Here is a 15,243-nt window from a genome sequence, read left to right on the forward strand (position 1 = left end):
CAAGGTTTGTGGTGCGGACTTACTTCTACAAACGAAAAAATCATTTTCATATATTTAATATCACTCCGATCCATAATGTAACCCGCTTTATCAAATTGAGCTAAAATAGTTTGCTAAAACGGCTTACATTATGAAATGGGGAGTAGGTTGTTGGAGACGATAGATATAATAGTATAATGGTAATAATTATGAGAATACTTTACTTGGGACTTAGCCCTAAGTCTGGCTGAATGTTGCCTGAACAGCCATATGTTTACTATAATTTACTATACTAAAGTTGAGCGTGTTAAGCTTCATGTACTAGTCAATGCAAGCAAAAGTCAAAAATGATGAAAAGGGTTAGGAAATCCACTTATACATATCAACACCCCTTCTGACGAGTGACCGGGAGAAGATAAAAGAAGGTCATCACGTAGAAAGAAGAATAGCACATATATGAATAATCGTATACACGGCAAACATAGAGGTTGGCAAATAATACGAAAGCCAGTACTCGAACTCGAGACACTGGGCTCTTATACCATGTCAAGTTTCATGCACTAGCCAACGCAACCAAAAGTCCAAACTTATGTAAAGGGCTAGGCAATCCACTTGTACATATCAAAAGAGTGAAGCTCCTCTTCAATGTGCTGACACTATATGTGATAAAAGAAGAGGATCACACTGCCCCGAGCTACCACCAATGCGCCAAAAAAGTGGTCCGTCGGCGCTATATATATTACCGTAGGGGCACCAATATTTAGTGTGTCGATTGTGTTGAAATGCCGTCGGCGGATCAAAAAACTGGTGCGCCGGGGGTAAGGATCGTCCAGATCCGAGCTAGGGCAAAATTTTGGGCCTCACATACCAACCAGCACACCACAAGTAAGTAAGGCCCAGGCTTTGCACCCCCTCTCTATGGATCACCTTTTCTGTTTTGAAAAAATAAGAAAAATAATAGGTAATTCAAATTTCAAAATCCTTCGAGATTCGAGATGTCCATGTGTTATGTGTTCTACTTGTTACGAAAATTAACAAATATGAATTTCGACAAATTTTGCAAAATAGCACCATACTTTTGCAAAAAATTTCATACGACCTCTAATGAAAAAAATTATATGAAAATGTATCTACGATCATTGATTCCTCAAAATCAGAAAGAAAACTAAGTTTTCTCAAGTTTTAGATTTTTCTGCGACTTTTTTTGAAAAAGAGGGCACTTACCGCCGGAGCATCACCATAATGGTGCGTCGGTTGTAACCTTCGCTTTGTAACCAGCCGGCGCACCCCTTCTCCTCCTCCTCTTCTACTTCCCCCTCCTCCTCTTCTAACTTCTCCCTCCTTCTTCCAACTCCTTCTTCCTCTTCCTCGCTCCGGCGACCACCTCCTCGACCCCCCTCCGGCGACCACCTACACCTCCATCCCTTGGCAAGCTACTCCGGCGACCGCGTGAAAAGGCAACAACTCGTATATAGTCCAATTTGGTGTATTATGGCTAGCATGTACAACATAGCAGCTGACCATGATATTTTTGTCGAGAATACACATGAAAGATTTATCAATCGCATAGAAGAAGGGCCAAGATGGCCGGTACAACGCCCAAGGGCACCACGATACAACACAACGCCACACAAGCACCACGACACAAACGCAACGCCACACGATTAACAACACTACCCGCTATAGCTAACCGGCAAGAACACGCCTTGCGCCGCCACCCGCCAAGAATGGAGGGGGACGATGCACCAAGCTTCTAGGCCGCGAGCTGACCATGATAGTTGTGTCTCAGATATTGTTGGGCATGGTCTGTAACTCTGTATCACTAGGATGCAGCAACATCAAAATCCGCTGGAGTCTTTTTTTTGGATATTTGCTGAACTCGACAGTAAACTAGGCACTTGAATGCAAAGTTGCAAACCATTTCCAGCGGAGTCATCCGATGAATTATGACAGCTCACCCGCAGCGCTACATACTCCTTCCGATCTGTTTCAATCGAGGCGGATACCACATACTACTGCACAACCATGCGTCGATTTAATCGGATCAAAAGTAGGAGTAGAAGGTAGGAGTAGCAATTTTACCGTATAGTTTTTCTAAGAAAATAAATAGCTTTACCATAGACTTGTACTGGCGTAGAAAGAATACCGAGCACAGACGTGTACTTTGGGTCGATGCTTGCTCGGCCGTGGCGTGCGTGTCTATTGTGTGCGGCTGTCCTGTTGTTGCTTACGTGCACGCATCTCAGCTTTGGTTTCGCCTTGTCTAGCTACCCCCGTTTATACCTCCAAAAAAGAGGTCAATTTTATGTGAAAATACGAGACGCGAAGATTGTACTGAACCTCTGCAAGTTGCTATAGCAGAGTTACACAGTTAAATATTCACGTAGTTCCAATTGAAATGGAAAACGTAGCCCTTTCCTTCTTTCTTTCTTTCTTAATTAATTGAAATAGGAGCAAAGTCTTTGACCTCGTTTCAAAAGAAAAAAAAATGAAATGGAAACTAAAGCCCAGGAGTTGAATCCTCTTTGCTGTAACAAACAGCCGAGAGAAACTTGGGAAACTCTTTTGCCTGGAAGAAACGGCCGGCCCGAGCCTGTAGGGCCTACCCGGACTCTGTTGCCCTTACTTGCAAGACTGCTCAACTCCGATTCATGCCTCGTGGAGTCGTTTACTTATTGGCACGGCGATCTGAAAATGCAGTAAAGCTCACACAAGTAACACAACTCCCAAGCCTGAAAAAAAGGAGCAGAAGAACCAGGGGATGACTTCGCTAAGCATCGCAGGCTGCAGTGGCATCAAGGTGACACCACTCAGATCAGTAGGGGAGCGATCAAGGCCAAGATCAGGAAATGGTTTTCTCCTGAATGTCTCATCCTCCTCCACGTCGCGAGCGATCACAACTTGTTCTCTGAAGCCTCCGCCTTCCTACGGCGGCAAGGCGAAGGAGAAGATCAATCCCAGAGATCTCTTCACCTTCTCCTACAGGTTCAACACCGACATCCCCATGGGCGAAACTCCAGGGGTAAGTTGCTTTGTGTGATCGAAGCTTTGGACATTTAGTTCAAGTGCTACGCTTTGGAAGTTTGGTACGCCCTTTCAGCCAGGTGATCTGATTCCCTTGACGTTCTTTGTGCAGGCGTCCATCGATGAGTACCTCATGAACAGGCCCAGGATCGTCGGAGCCGTGTTCCCCGATAAGCGCAAGAGAACCAAACTCAACGATGTGAGTTACCTTTCATTTCTTTCCCCCGATTTCGTTTCTGAAGCTGTGAACTGAAACGAGCAAGAACATTATTCCGACGTCAGAATTTTTTCAGTGATCCACTGTTATACTAGTTTGCTTTTAATTGCCGCTGCTGAAGCGTGTAATTTTCAGTGACAACAACCTGTCACGCTTCTTTTGCCGGCAACTATCTAGGAGAACTGCTTCAGTGCACGATCCACATGAACGTTGAACACCAATATTACACGCAACTCTAACGCACAACTGTTACACTGATCTTTTTCACAGGAGGAGTGGAGCGTGCAGCTGATCCCCATCCAGTTCCTCTTCCTGTCAGCCTGTCCGGTGATCGCCATCCGCTTCGTGAGCAGGTCCGGCGGGAAGGGGTACCCGCCGCACGTCCCCGTCCGCGCCACCAGCCTCCTCCTCATGGAGGTCACGGACTACAGGCTGGAGGGGCTGCAGAGGGACGCCATGCCGTCGCACATGGCGGTGACGGTGCGGGGCACGCTGTACCCGCAGCCGGAGGGGCGGCGGAGCCTCAAGGGCCACGTCGAGATGAGCGTCGGCTTCAACCTGCCACCCGTGCTCGCGCTCGTCCCGGAGCCCATCATCCGCGGCGTCGCCGACACCGTGCTCAGGCAGCTCGCGCAGCAGATGAAGCACGACTTCGACACCGGCCTCGCCGCGGACTTCAAGAAGTACCGCAGGGAGAAGCTCACCGAGAAGAGGACCGAACACTGATTCATGAACTTTCTTTCTGCATTTTCTTTCCTTTTGGGTGCCGTTGGCTGCCCGGTAACAAGTACAGTAGTGAATTGATGTTGATGGAAGTAGTTCATGCAAAAGATTCTTTGGAGCTCGCCGCATGATCAACGGACTGCGGAAGCATCTTGTTAGTCGTTCGGAGCGATGGCATGATCGAGAAGATAATAACTTAGGATCCAAGTGCTGTAAATTAGTATGTACATAATGATGTATAACATGAATATTCAGTTATACAAAGATTTGCTGGTCTCAGGCTAAGTTCCGTGTTTACTGTCAAACTTGTCATCATTCCTTCCCGGCTAACCGGGAAGCCTAGTTCACACAAATTTATTTTTTCAAAGTAGAAACTTCAGTCATCACACGGTTTTCCAAATCTATCTAGTCATCAAGACAGTTGCAACCTTCTGTAATTTTTTCCCTTTCTTTTCTGTAAATAACCTTTTTGTACAGTTTGGGAAGTTTTAATAAATTGCTGTGGGGGTTTTCCCCACAGTTTCATGGTCAAAAAGAAAAAAAACATCAGTGTATTGTACTGTAACCAGCACGACAACAACAGGATGAGGAGTATAGTAACTTGGTATCCTCATTTATTCACTGTAAACAATTTAAATAATTACAAGAATATTCAGTATTACAGAGATTGCTAATCTCAGGCTAATGTATGTTCTTACTGTCAGACTTGACTTCCACACCCTCTTGGCTATGAATAAATCTATGTACCAATCTTTTTATATCTCTCTTTTTTGAATTGAATCTATGTAACATGTAGTATATACAATGCCTAGGGCATTTGTTTCAACAGCTAGATTGAATACAATTAACATATATACACCATATGTATCAAAATATCCTAGTCTTCCAGTGACCGGTTTCTCGCCCTCAAGTCACGCTCAAGGCTTTGAGGCGTTGGAGGAGTCCTTCCACGACGGAAAAGGACAGCAAGAGCTTTCATTTGACGGCAGAGATTGAATACCTACAAACAAGTACAGGTATGATTAGTTGTCAACCACATTATGGTACTTATGAAGATCATATCGTTTGTTATCTTACTGATGAAGCCTCTATTTCTGCAATTCCCTCGCATCCCTGTAGAAGGTCACAGTAGTTTACAGCATCATCCTCGTCTTCAAACACCTGTAAGAAAAGAGGGTCATGGTTCAGAAAAATATACAAAGGAGACAGTTATGTGAGAATTTGCAGAAAGCTGGTCATCAACAAGATAGAAACAGAAGAGCAAACTATTCAGAATGCACCATAAGCGGTAGAAAAATAGAACCATCCAATGCAAATCAACACCCCCCCTATGGTGATTTATCGGTTTGGTACATAGTATAGTATGGTAGGCTGGAATCATTAACAGAGTCTGTAAGAAAATGATTGCCAATGCTCTAGTCCTTTTTAGACTGCTCAATTTTGCTTTGCCCTTTTGGTCCTTCAAATAGATTAATTGTACTAAGGTATATCAATAGAGATCCTTGCAGTCATGAACGATATGCATACAGGCACCCTTTGTTGGAATATATATATACATATAGTGATGCACTATAGTTATCCTAATCTACTTGGGCAGTCCTTTGTCCCCATTCATTGCCCACATTTACTTGTTCGGAAGTCACACTCTCCCATTAACCATAGGAATTAAAAAAGCAAGACACTTGGCTGACTCTCAAGAATATGTGCACGCAATGTTTACTAACTATACTCACCAGTACTCCCTCTGTAACATCTTCAACAAGCATACTGAACTTGGAGCCAGAGTACTTTGATTTAGTCCCAACTCCTGAACTCCCTCCCTTTGAGAAAAGCATTCCAAGTTCCTGTTCGACTTCACTGCAGAAAATAAAGAAATGAAGAGACCATGTACACAATAATCACAACTGCCCAATTATACCTGTTATGTTAGCAGAAAAAATTCTTACCTGCGGTTCCTGCGGGTTTTCATTGTCCATAGTTGGTTGTCTCTTCTCGCCAGCACATAGACTGGCTTGGGTTGTTCTCTCCAAGGGTTTGTCTCCAACACTGAACCATCATGAGAACAGTTAGTTAAGTTTTGAACTTGCGTATTCAAAGGGGCATTTACAGTTAGATCATCACAAGAATGACTTAGAAAATCATAAGAACCAGGCCATTCCCAGTGGACCTTATAATATATTATTAGTGAGCACGACGAGTGCATCTTAACATTTCAGTTATATAGCCATTTAACCACTGACTCTACTTTGCAGGCTACAGAAAGCAACATAAGCACAACCGTAGAAGGCATGTCAATTCAGCGCTTGATACGCAAGGCCAATACGAAATTGCACCCAAGGAAACCAAAACACGAGGAAACAGACGCGACTGCAGCAGTTGATAATCGCGTGTACACATGGTCACACTTATTCCCCCTCTGACCTCAGATTGCACATCGCCCCAAACACAATAGGCGTGAGCGTACAAGCCTCACAGAGCAGTTGATTTGCTGCTCATGAGTGCACGCAATTCTCCCGTACAACCAACTAGGCATTCCATCGAACACTAGGAGCGCTCGCGCGGGCATTTAATCCTCCAATCACCATTCGCTAGGTATTCATTTAGGACGCTAAAGCTAAACCCTAGGCAGATAAGCCAATATGGGTAGGATCCAGTGATCCAGGAACACAGGACCAAGGTGTAAAGGACTTTTACCGTCGTAGGCGAGGGCGTCGAGCGACTCCATGAGGTGGCGCCGCATGCCGTAGGCGCGGGAGGAGACTTGGCGCAGAAGCTCGCCGGAGGTCCCGGGGATGCCGCCGTCCATCCCCATGGCCCTCTCCACCTCCTTCTCCTCCTCGTCCTCGTCGTCTCCTCCCTCCGGAGACGGCGGAGGCGGAGGCCTGGACGAGGCGGCGGCCACGACCGCGCGGCGGTGCGTGGCGGCGAGGCGGGGCCGGGGAGCAGGGAAGGAGAGGAAGGAGGAGGTTAGGTTCCCGGCCAGGGTCGTGGCCGCGGGCGTCGGCGTCGGCGGCAGCGGCGGGAGCGACGGCAAGGTAGCTGCCATTTTTTACGGTCTACCGGAGCAGAGGACGGCGAGAGAGGTTCGGGAGCAAGTGGAACGTGGAGACGGCACGGCAGCTCCGGAGTGGTGGTGTTGTGTTGTGGAGATTTTTTCTACCGCGGTGGATGTGTCCGGCACGTTGTTAGGTCGGGCCAGTGACGTGCCACGACGAGCGACCGGCCGCGGCTGTGTGATGGCTACGATCCAGCCGTCCGCGTTGCCTTGGACCAAGTTTTTGGTTGGACATGGCCGGCCGCACGAGGGGGTTAACCGGAGTTGTGTTTTCCATAGGTTTAGCGTGTGGTGCACTATTTGCTCAATTTTTTATTTTTACAATTGGCATGTGCATTTCTATTAATTTTTTTTTTGAGAAACACAGTACAATACACGCGCATACACTCACCCCTATGAACGCACACACGCACACCCCTACCCCTATGAGCATCTCCGGAAGACTGAGCCGGCGGATTGGATCTTGAAATTGACGAAGTCACCACAGGCGCCTCGCTGTCGACGGGAACGTCGCCTCCACATCGAATGAATATTTCGCCTTTATGAGACACACAGATGTCAAACCTGGGGTTTGAACTCTGGTGGGCTGGGGGTACAACCACCCTCCTAACCACCCAACCTCAGGTTGGTTCTCCATTTCTATTAATCTTGACAAGTTTAAATAGTCGTGATTCACACCAAAAAAATATAATGATTCATATATTCGTGGTGTATTCTACCGTGGAAATAAAAGGGCCATGTCATCATGGGTGAATTGAACATCAAATACCAGATTTTCTGTTGGGGAACCGTTTGCTCCCCCGCGTCGCCCCCTCCTGGCGACCGGGGGGCGAAACCCTAGTCCGCCGCCGTCGCCTCCCCCAACCACAACTCTCCTCCTCGTCGTCCCCGGAGACGCCGCCGATCAAAGGCGCGATGCCGGTGAAGGGGGGGGATTCAGACTCTCGGCTCCTGGCGCGGCGATCGGGGGACGAACGTCGCGCGTGGCATGCTGGTGCCGGTGCGGCCGGGCGGGTGATACGTCTCCAATGTATCTATAATTTCTGATGTTCCATGCTAGTTTTATGACAATACCTTCATGTTTTGCTCGCACTTTATAATGATTTCATGCATTTTCCGGAACTAACCTATTAACAAGATGCCGAAGTGCCGGTTCTCGTTTTTCGTTGTTTTTGGTTTCGGAAAGGTTGTTCGGGCAATATTCTCGGAATTCGACGAAACAAAGACCCGAGTATCTTATTTTTCCCGGAAGACCCCGAACACCGAAGGAGAGTCGGAGGCGGGCCGGAGGGCCACCACACCATAAGGCGGCGCGGCCCCGGGCCCGGCCGCGCCAGCCTATGGTGAGGGGCCCCAGGCGCCCTCCTGCGCCGCCTCTTCGCCTATAAGACCCCTTTCGACCTAAAAACGCGATACGAATTGACGAAACTCCAGAAAGACTCCAGGGGTGCCGCCGCCATCGCGAAACTCCAATTCGGGGACAGAATCTCTGTTCCGGCACGCCGCCGGGACGGGGAAGTGCCCCCGGAAGCCATCTCCATCAACGCCACCGCCTCCATCATGCTCCGTGAGTAGTTCCCCCATGGACTACGGGTTCTAGCTGTAGCTAGTTGGTACTCTCTCCCCCATTGACATAGGCATCCCCAATGGGCCTGCCGAAGAAGGTACCCGGGGTTTACTGAAGGCCCACGACCCGAAGGATAAGAAGATTCGGAAGCCCAAGATATTATTAAGGAAAGCTAGAGTTGTAATAGGAAGCATTATTTGTAATCTTGCGGGACGGGTTAGAAACCCTCCCGGACTCTGTAAACTTGTGTATCACGAATCCCTCGGCTCCGCCTCCTATATAAGGGGGAGTCGAGGGACAAAGAAAGGATCGAATCATTGTTTCACGAACCTTAGCTTTTACATCGTCGAGTACTTTTCGGCTGAAACCTTCGAGATCTACTTGCCCTCTACATCCAACGAAACCCTAGTCTACTACTTGTAGGCATTGACAAGTTAATACCTTGTCAATTGGCGCCGTCTGTGGGATTTAGAGGCAACAAGGAGCTGATCTCGATGGCACGTTCAAGATCGTCGACTTCATCAACTGCAAGCAACGCTTTGGACAGAGGTAAACAGATCGAAACTAGTCTAGCCAATTTTGTTCCTCACCCGCCCTCCCGTTTGGATGCATATGCATATCTGGAGGAGCCCATGGAGATGACGTTTGGAAAGTTCCACTTCCGCGTCGAGAAAGAAGGAGCATATCGTCTCGAAGTTCCGATCTCGTCGGGATTATCGGCGGTTGATCCCGATTTTTCAAGCTCAGCATCATCCATCGAGTCAGGCGACGAGGAGATTTCGTCGACACGCTTCATCAGCACCAAGGCAAGCGAACAACTCGCCAAGATCTTCAGCGACGTGTCCTTCGAGTCATCCGCGGACTCCTATATAAGCGATGACTCGAGTGACACCGATAGCTTCAATTTCATCGACAAATCCATCACTGTTGGAAAGGTCTTCACCAATCTCTATGATGGTGTCACCAAACCCAGCAAGGTTCATAATCCAAAATATCATCAGATTTACGCCATTGGAGAAGCAAGTCGCGATCAGGAGGAGATATCAGAGGCTTTCGACGAATTGGGAAATCCATATGTCGATCCCTCTGACCTAAGGCGAGGTTTGGGCAATAAATATGTCGGGCCTACACCACGTATTAGGCTTCAACTCCCACAAGCAGCATGGGATAGAGCCGCAAGAGCTATGGATGGTTCAGAACCAATGGCGACAACTGCTACGACTGAAGAATTGCAGGCCTACCAATATAGGCTCGCTCGAGCTGGAAGAGAATTGGAAAAACAGACAGCTGCTCTGAACAGAAGAAGGGAGGCAGCTTCAGCATCAAGCAGGCGAAGAACGGAGTTAAGTCGACAATCAGGAACTTCGGGAGATAGCCACAGAGAAGCTCGAAGGAGAGCAAGATCTCGGCTGCAAAATATACCTGAAGCTGAAAGAGAGACTTTAATTCAAAACCTCGATATGTCTTTTATGTCAATCGACACGAGGGGGAATATTATTCCAAAAACACCAGAAGCAGGATACATGGCAACGCAAGCTTTCATCCTAGCGTCCAGGCCACCTCCCGGGGATCCAAGAGAAGCGTTGTACAACATGGCCATGGCAGGATGTGGAGCCATGGGAGCAGCGTTCGCAGCCACACCTCCCGAAGGAATTGCAAGACAAAATAGCCCGAGACCCTCTTGCGGCGGTGCAAGATCCACCAAGAGCAAGTGGAGTTAGAGACACGGCGACTCAAGCCAGGGTAGATAGAGCGCGACAAGATAGAAGAGAACATCGGCAGACACCAGAACTTGCTGAAGAAGATATGTGTGGACTCCCGTGCTTTACGCGACGAGTCCGAAATACTCGAGTCCCATCAGGATTCAAGCTACCTGATAGTTTCAAGAAATTTGATGGCCTGCAAGATCCCGAGGATTGGCTAGTCGACTACCTCGAGACGGTAAAATTGATAGGTGGAACTAGAGCAACAGCCATGCGAGCATTCAAATACACTCGAGCGGAGCCGCAAGATCGTGGATAAAGAAGCTTCCCCCAGGCTCCATCGACAGCTGGGACGAGTTTTGAGGACGTGTTTGTCAAGAACTTCCGATCAACCTGCAAAAAGCCTGCGACACTAGAGGAGTTGAGATCATGTCGACAAAAGCATGATGAATCAATGAGGAAGTACATTCAAAGGTGGAACATCATCAAAAACTCGGCAGAAAATATATCTGACGAGAGAACGATAGATGTGTTTGTAGCAGGAGTTAGACGATGAGATTTTGTGGAGGACTTGGGAAGAACCAACCCAAGGACAACATCAGCATTAATGGAAATAGCAAACAGATGGGCAGAGGGCGAGGATGCTGTACATAATAAATGACACAGGTCACCGGAGGAGGACCGCAGTCGAAATTTTCAAAATAGACGACGATTTTCTCGACAATTTTCGAGTTACGATGCCCCTGGCCAAATATCGGCTGGGTTTCGGGGAAACAATGGAGGAAACAATAGAGATGATTATCAAAGGAGTAATGCACAACAAGGCGACAATAGAGATGACTCTCGAAATAACAGGCAAAATAGCGGGTCGAGATTTCAGAGACCTTTCGCAACTCCAGAAGATATGATGAACGGGCCATGTCAGATGCATTTTTATCTCGACAGCAATGGGAGAAGGAAGTCAGGACATCTGCAGAAGGACTGTCGAAATTTCCAAGCAATGCTGCGAGTTGCAGGGATAGCCAATGCACAAACAGCAAAGAGAAACCCCCAGGGGCCCAGGAGTGAGATCCACTTGTCACCTCCTCCCGCAATTACGGACGAAAATCGACATCAGCTCAGAATAGCGGCAGCACCAGCACCACCACCTTACGTTGATCCCAACTCCAACGGAGCGGTCTCGATGATTCAGAAGGCGAGGCCATCCAATAGAGCTCAGAAAGTAATCTCGCGACAGGTGTTCATGGCAGAGAAGATGCCTCCACCAACGGTTGAGTACTTAAATTGGTCAGGGCAAAACATTGGCTTCACAATAGCGGATCACCCGCAACAAGTTCCTCGACCAGGGCAATCAGCACTTATCTTACCAGTAGTAATTGCAGGATTCGACGTATCTCGAGTGTTTATAGATGGCGGCAGCAGCTTAAACCTTATGTACGCAGATACGCTAAGGAAGATGAACATCTCCCTAGAAAATTTGAAACCAACTGGCACACGTTTTCATGGCATCACACCAGAGAAGCCAAGTTACCCATTGGGGAGGATCAATCTCGACGTTCAGTTTGGGACCCGAGAAAACTACAGAATAGAAAGGTTGGAATTCGAAGTTGTGGATTTCCCGTCGCAGTATCACGCTTTGTTGGGATGACCAGCATATGCCAGGTTTATGGCGGTACCACATTACACGTATCTGCTTTGGAGGTTACCTTGACCTAAGGGACCGATCCAGTCAAAGGCAGTTTCGCGCTAGCCGATAAATGCGACAAGGATTTTCATCGACTATCAGAAACTTTCGGGATGCAAGCGGAGTATATGGCGTCAAGGCTTACAACTGATTATGATGTATTGCCAGATGTAGGAAGGCCTCTCAGAGAACCAACCTTTAACACGACGAAATATTCCAAGGAGGTGCAGATTCACCCGACAGATCCGAAGAAGACGACGTCTATCACGACAGATATGGACCTCGCGTAGGAAAGCGCGCTTGTCGAGTTCCTCCGTGAGCACTGGAAAATCTTCGCATGGTGTCCAGCTGACATGCCAGGAGTACCCAGGGAACTTGCCGAGCACCACCTAAACTTGGATCCACTAGCGAGACCAATAAAACAACCTTTGCGACGTTTTTCGGAGCCAAACCGCAAAGCTATGCTGTCAGAGATTGATCAGCGAGAGAAGCTGGTTTCATCAAGGAGCTGCATACAGAGGCCACGTGAGTCGCAAACCCAGTATTGGTCCCGAAGAAAAACACTAAAGTCCTTCGCATGTGTGTCGACTTTACGTGTCTCAACAAACATTGTCCAAAGGATCACTTCCCCCTCCCGAGGATCGATCAAATTATCGACTCCACGGCAGGATGTGAACGTCTTTCCTTCCTGGATGCTTACTCTGGTTATAACCAGATCAGATTGAAAGAAGAGGATGAGGTCAAAACAGCGTTCATCACACCTTACGACGTGTTTTGTTATCGAACAATGCCCTTTGGTTTGAAAAACGCGGGAGCAACATATCAACGGATGATGCAGAAGTGCTTAGCAACACAGATCGGGAAAAACGTACAAGTGTACATCGACGACGTCGTCATAATATCAAAAAAGGGGGACACGCTAATCGAGGACTTGAAGGAAACTTTCGACAATCTCGACAAGTTTTGTCTCAAGCTGAACCCGACGAAGTGTTCTTTCGGCGTCCCTGCAGGAGAACTTCTTGGGTTCTTAGTTTCAGCAAGAGGGATTGAAGCAAATCCCAAAAAAATCCAAGCTATCGTAACGATGAGGAAGCCAACGAAGTTGAAAGAAATACGAGCGACTAAGCTGGGCGAGTCGCAACTTTAAGCGGATTCGTCGCCGGGTTGGGAGAAAAGGCGTTACCGTTTTACGCCTTAATCAAACAAGGAGAGAAGTTCCGAGTGGAATGAAGAGGCGAGATAGAGCCTTCGAGGATCTTAAACGCACAATCTCGACACCACCAATCTTGGTGGCGCCTAAAGAGAAGGAACCCCTCCTGTTATATATTGCGGCTACACCCCAAGTGGTCAGCACGACACTCGTTCTCGAAAGAGAAGAAGAAGGAAAACTTCATGGAGTGCAGAGGCCGGTATATTTCATCAGTGAAGTTTTATCGCCTTCAAAATAGCGGTACCCGCAGTACCAGAAACTAGCATATGGAGTGTTTACAACCGCAAGAAAATTGCGGCACTATTTTTCGGCGCATCCGATAATAGTGGTCAACGAGGCGCCTTTATCCAATATACTAAACAATCCAGAAGCTACAGGTCGTGTCTCCCTTTGGGGAATAGAACTTTCTCCTCGGGACATCACCTGAAGGCGACAAATTAAAGTATGTCTTACGGATGACGTTCCCAAACGCGTCTAACAATGAGGCAGAATACGAAGCTCTTATACACGGGATGAAGATGGCGAAAGCTTGTGGTGCAACCCGACTAAAAATCTTTGGCGACTCACAATTGGTGGCCCAGCAAGTCATGAACCAATGTGATGCAGTCAATGATAGCATGGTGGCATACAAAGAAGTGTACAACGAGCTCGAGAAATTATTTGATGGATGCGAGGTAAATCATATAAGCAGATCGAGCAACGATGAAGCCGATGTTCTTGCAAATATCGGGTCGCAGTGCCTCGCAATTCCACCAGGAGTGTTCTGGGAGGAAATAACAGAGAGATCAACAAAGCCGAAGAAATTGAAGAATAAGGAGAAGGAGGAAAAATCCGCGGGGGCTGCAAAAGAAACACTAGAAGAAGAAGAGGAACATGATCTAGTATTGATGGTGCAAATACCATGGATGCAAGCGTACATATCATACATCCTAAGGAAAACAATACCCGACGATCCAGTTGAAGCAAGGCGAGTTATTAGACGGTCCAAAGCTTTTACAGTAGTCAAAGGGGAGCTGTACAAACGCAGTATTTCGGGTGTGTTACAGCGGTGCGTCACACCCGAAGAAGGAAGGATAATCTTGAAGGATGTACACGAGGGAATATGTGGTCATCACGCGAGCAGTCGAGCTATTGCCGCCAAGGTTTTTCGAGCTGGATTTTATTGGTTGACAGCAATCGAGGATGCAAAGGAGATAGTACGAACTTGTGACGCGTGCCAGAGATTTGCCGTGAAACCTCATTCTCCGGCAGCAGAGCTGATGCCAATACCATTGTCCTGGCCCTTTTCTCAATGGGGCCTCGATATGGTGGGGAAGTTACATAAAGCCTCGCCAGGAGGATACGAGTATATGCTCGTCGCTGTCGACAAATTTACCAAGTGGATAGAAGCCAAGCCGATAAGTTCACCAGACGCAGCATCTGCAATAAAGTTCGTGAAAAGCATTGTCTTTCGATTTGGAGTACCTCACAGCATTTTCACGGACAACGGCAGTAACTTTACATCCAAGGAATTCAAGGCATACTGTGCAGAGGTAGGCATCAAATTGTACTTCGCGTCAGTCGTGCATCCACAAACCAACGGCCATGTCGAGAAAGCCAATGGTATCATCTGCAACGGTATCAAGAAGCGCTTGTTAGGACCATTGGAAAAAGCTCGACACACCTGGCCAGAGGAGCTGCCGAGTGTATTGTGGAGTATTCGAACAACACCAAATAGGGCGACACAGGAAACTCCGTTTTTTCTGGTCCATGGAGCTGAGGCAGTATTGCCAATAGAGATAGAGCATGATTCCCCAAGAGTTACAGAGTATGATGAAGAAGTTTCTAGAAAGGCATTGGAAGACGATGTCGATGCATTGGATGAGGCCAGAGACGAAGTACTATCACGGGTCACCAAGTGACATGGGCATCCCTAATGGGCCTGCCGAAGATAGTACCCGGGGTTTATTGAAGGCCCACTACTCGAAGAATAAGAAGATTCGGAAGCCCAAGATATTATTAAGGAAAGCTAGAGTTGTAATAGAAAGTCTTATTTGTAATCTTACGGGATGAGTTTGAAACCTTCCCGGACTTTGTAACTT

The 15,243-nt window shown here is 47.5% G+C and overlaps 2 protein-coding genes across 2 annotated transcripts; one reads left to right on the forward strand and one right to left on the reverse strand.

The window, feature by feature from the left end:
* The first annotated feature begins 2,740 nt into the window (after positions 1 to 2,740).
* On the forward strand, positions 2,741 to 4,287 carry LOC124694767. Its single transcript, XM_047227719.1, has 3 exons — positions 2,741 to 3,001; positions 3,116 to 3,202; positions 3,491 to 4,287. The coding sequence occupies exons 1-3, from the start codon at positions 2,741 to 2,743 to the stop codon at positions 3,944 to 3,946; spliced, it is 804 nt and encodes a 267-aa protein (XP_047083675.1). The 3' UTR covers positions 3,947 to 4,287.
* Positions 4,288 to 4,535: 248 nt separating this feature from the next.
* Positions 4,536 to 7,004, reverse strand: LOC124695909. Its single transcript, XM_047228714.1, has 5 exons — positions 6,638 to 7,004; positions 5,890 to 5,989; positions 5,677 to 5,800; positions 5,021 to 5,104; positions 4,536 to 4,943 (listed from the first exon to the last, which is right to left on the reverse strand). Exons 1-5 carry the CDS (start codon positions 6,987 to 6,989, stop codon positions 4,821 to 4,823), a joined length of 783 nt encoding a protein of 260 aa, XP_047084670.1. The 5' UTR covers positions 6,990 to 7,004; the 3' UTR covers positions 4,536 to 4,820.
* Positions 7,005 to 15,243: the final 8,239 nt, after the last annotated feature.

This window comes from Lolium rigidum, chromosome 3, assembly GCF_022539505.1.
Source record: "Lolium rigidum isolate FL_2022 chromosome 3, APGP_CSIRO_Lrig_0.1, whole genome shotgun sequence".
Classification (NCBI taxonomy): domain Eukaryota; kingdom Viridiplantae; phylum Streptophyta; class Magnoliopsida; order Poales; family Poaceae; genus Lolium; species Lolium rigidum.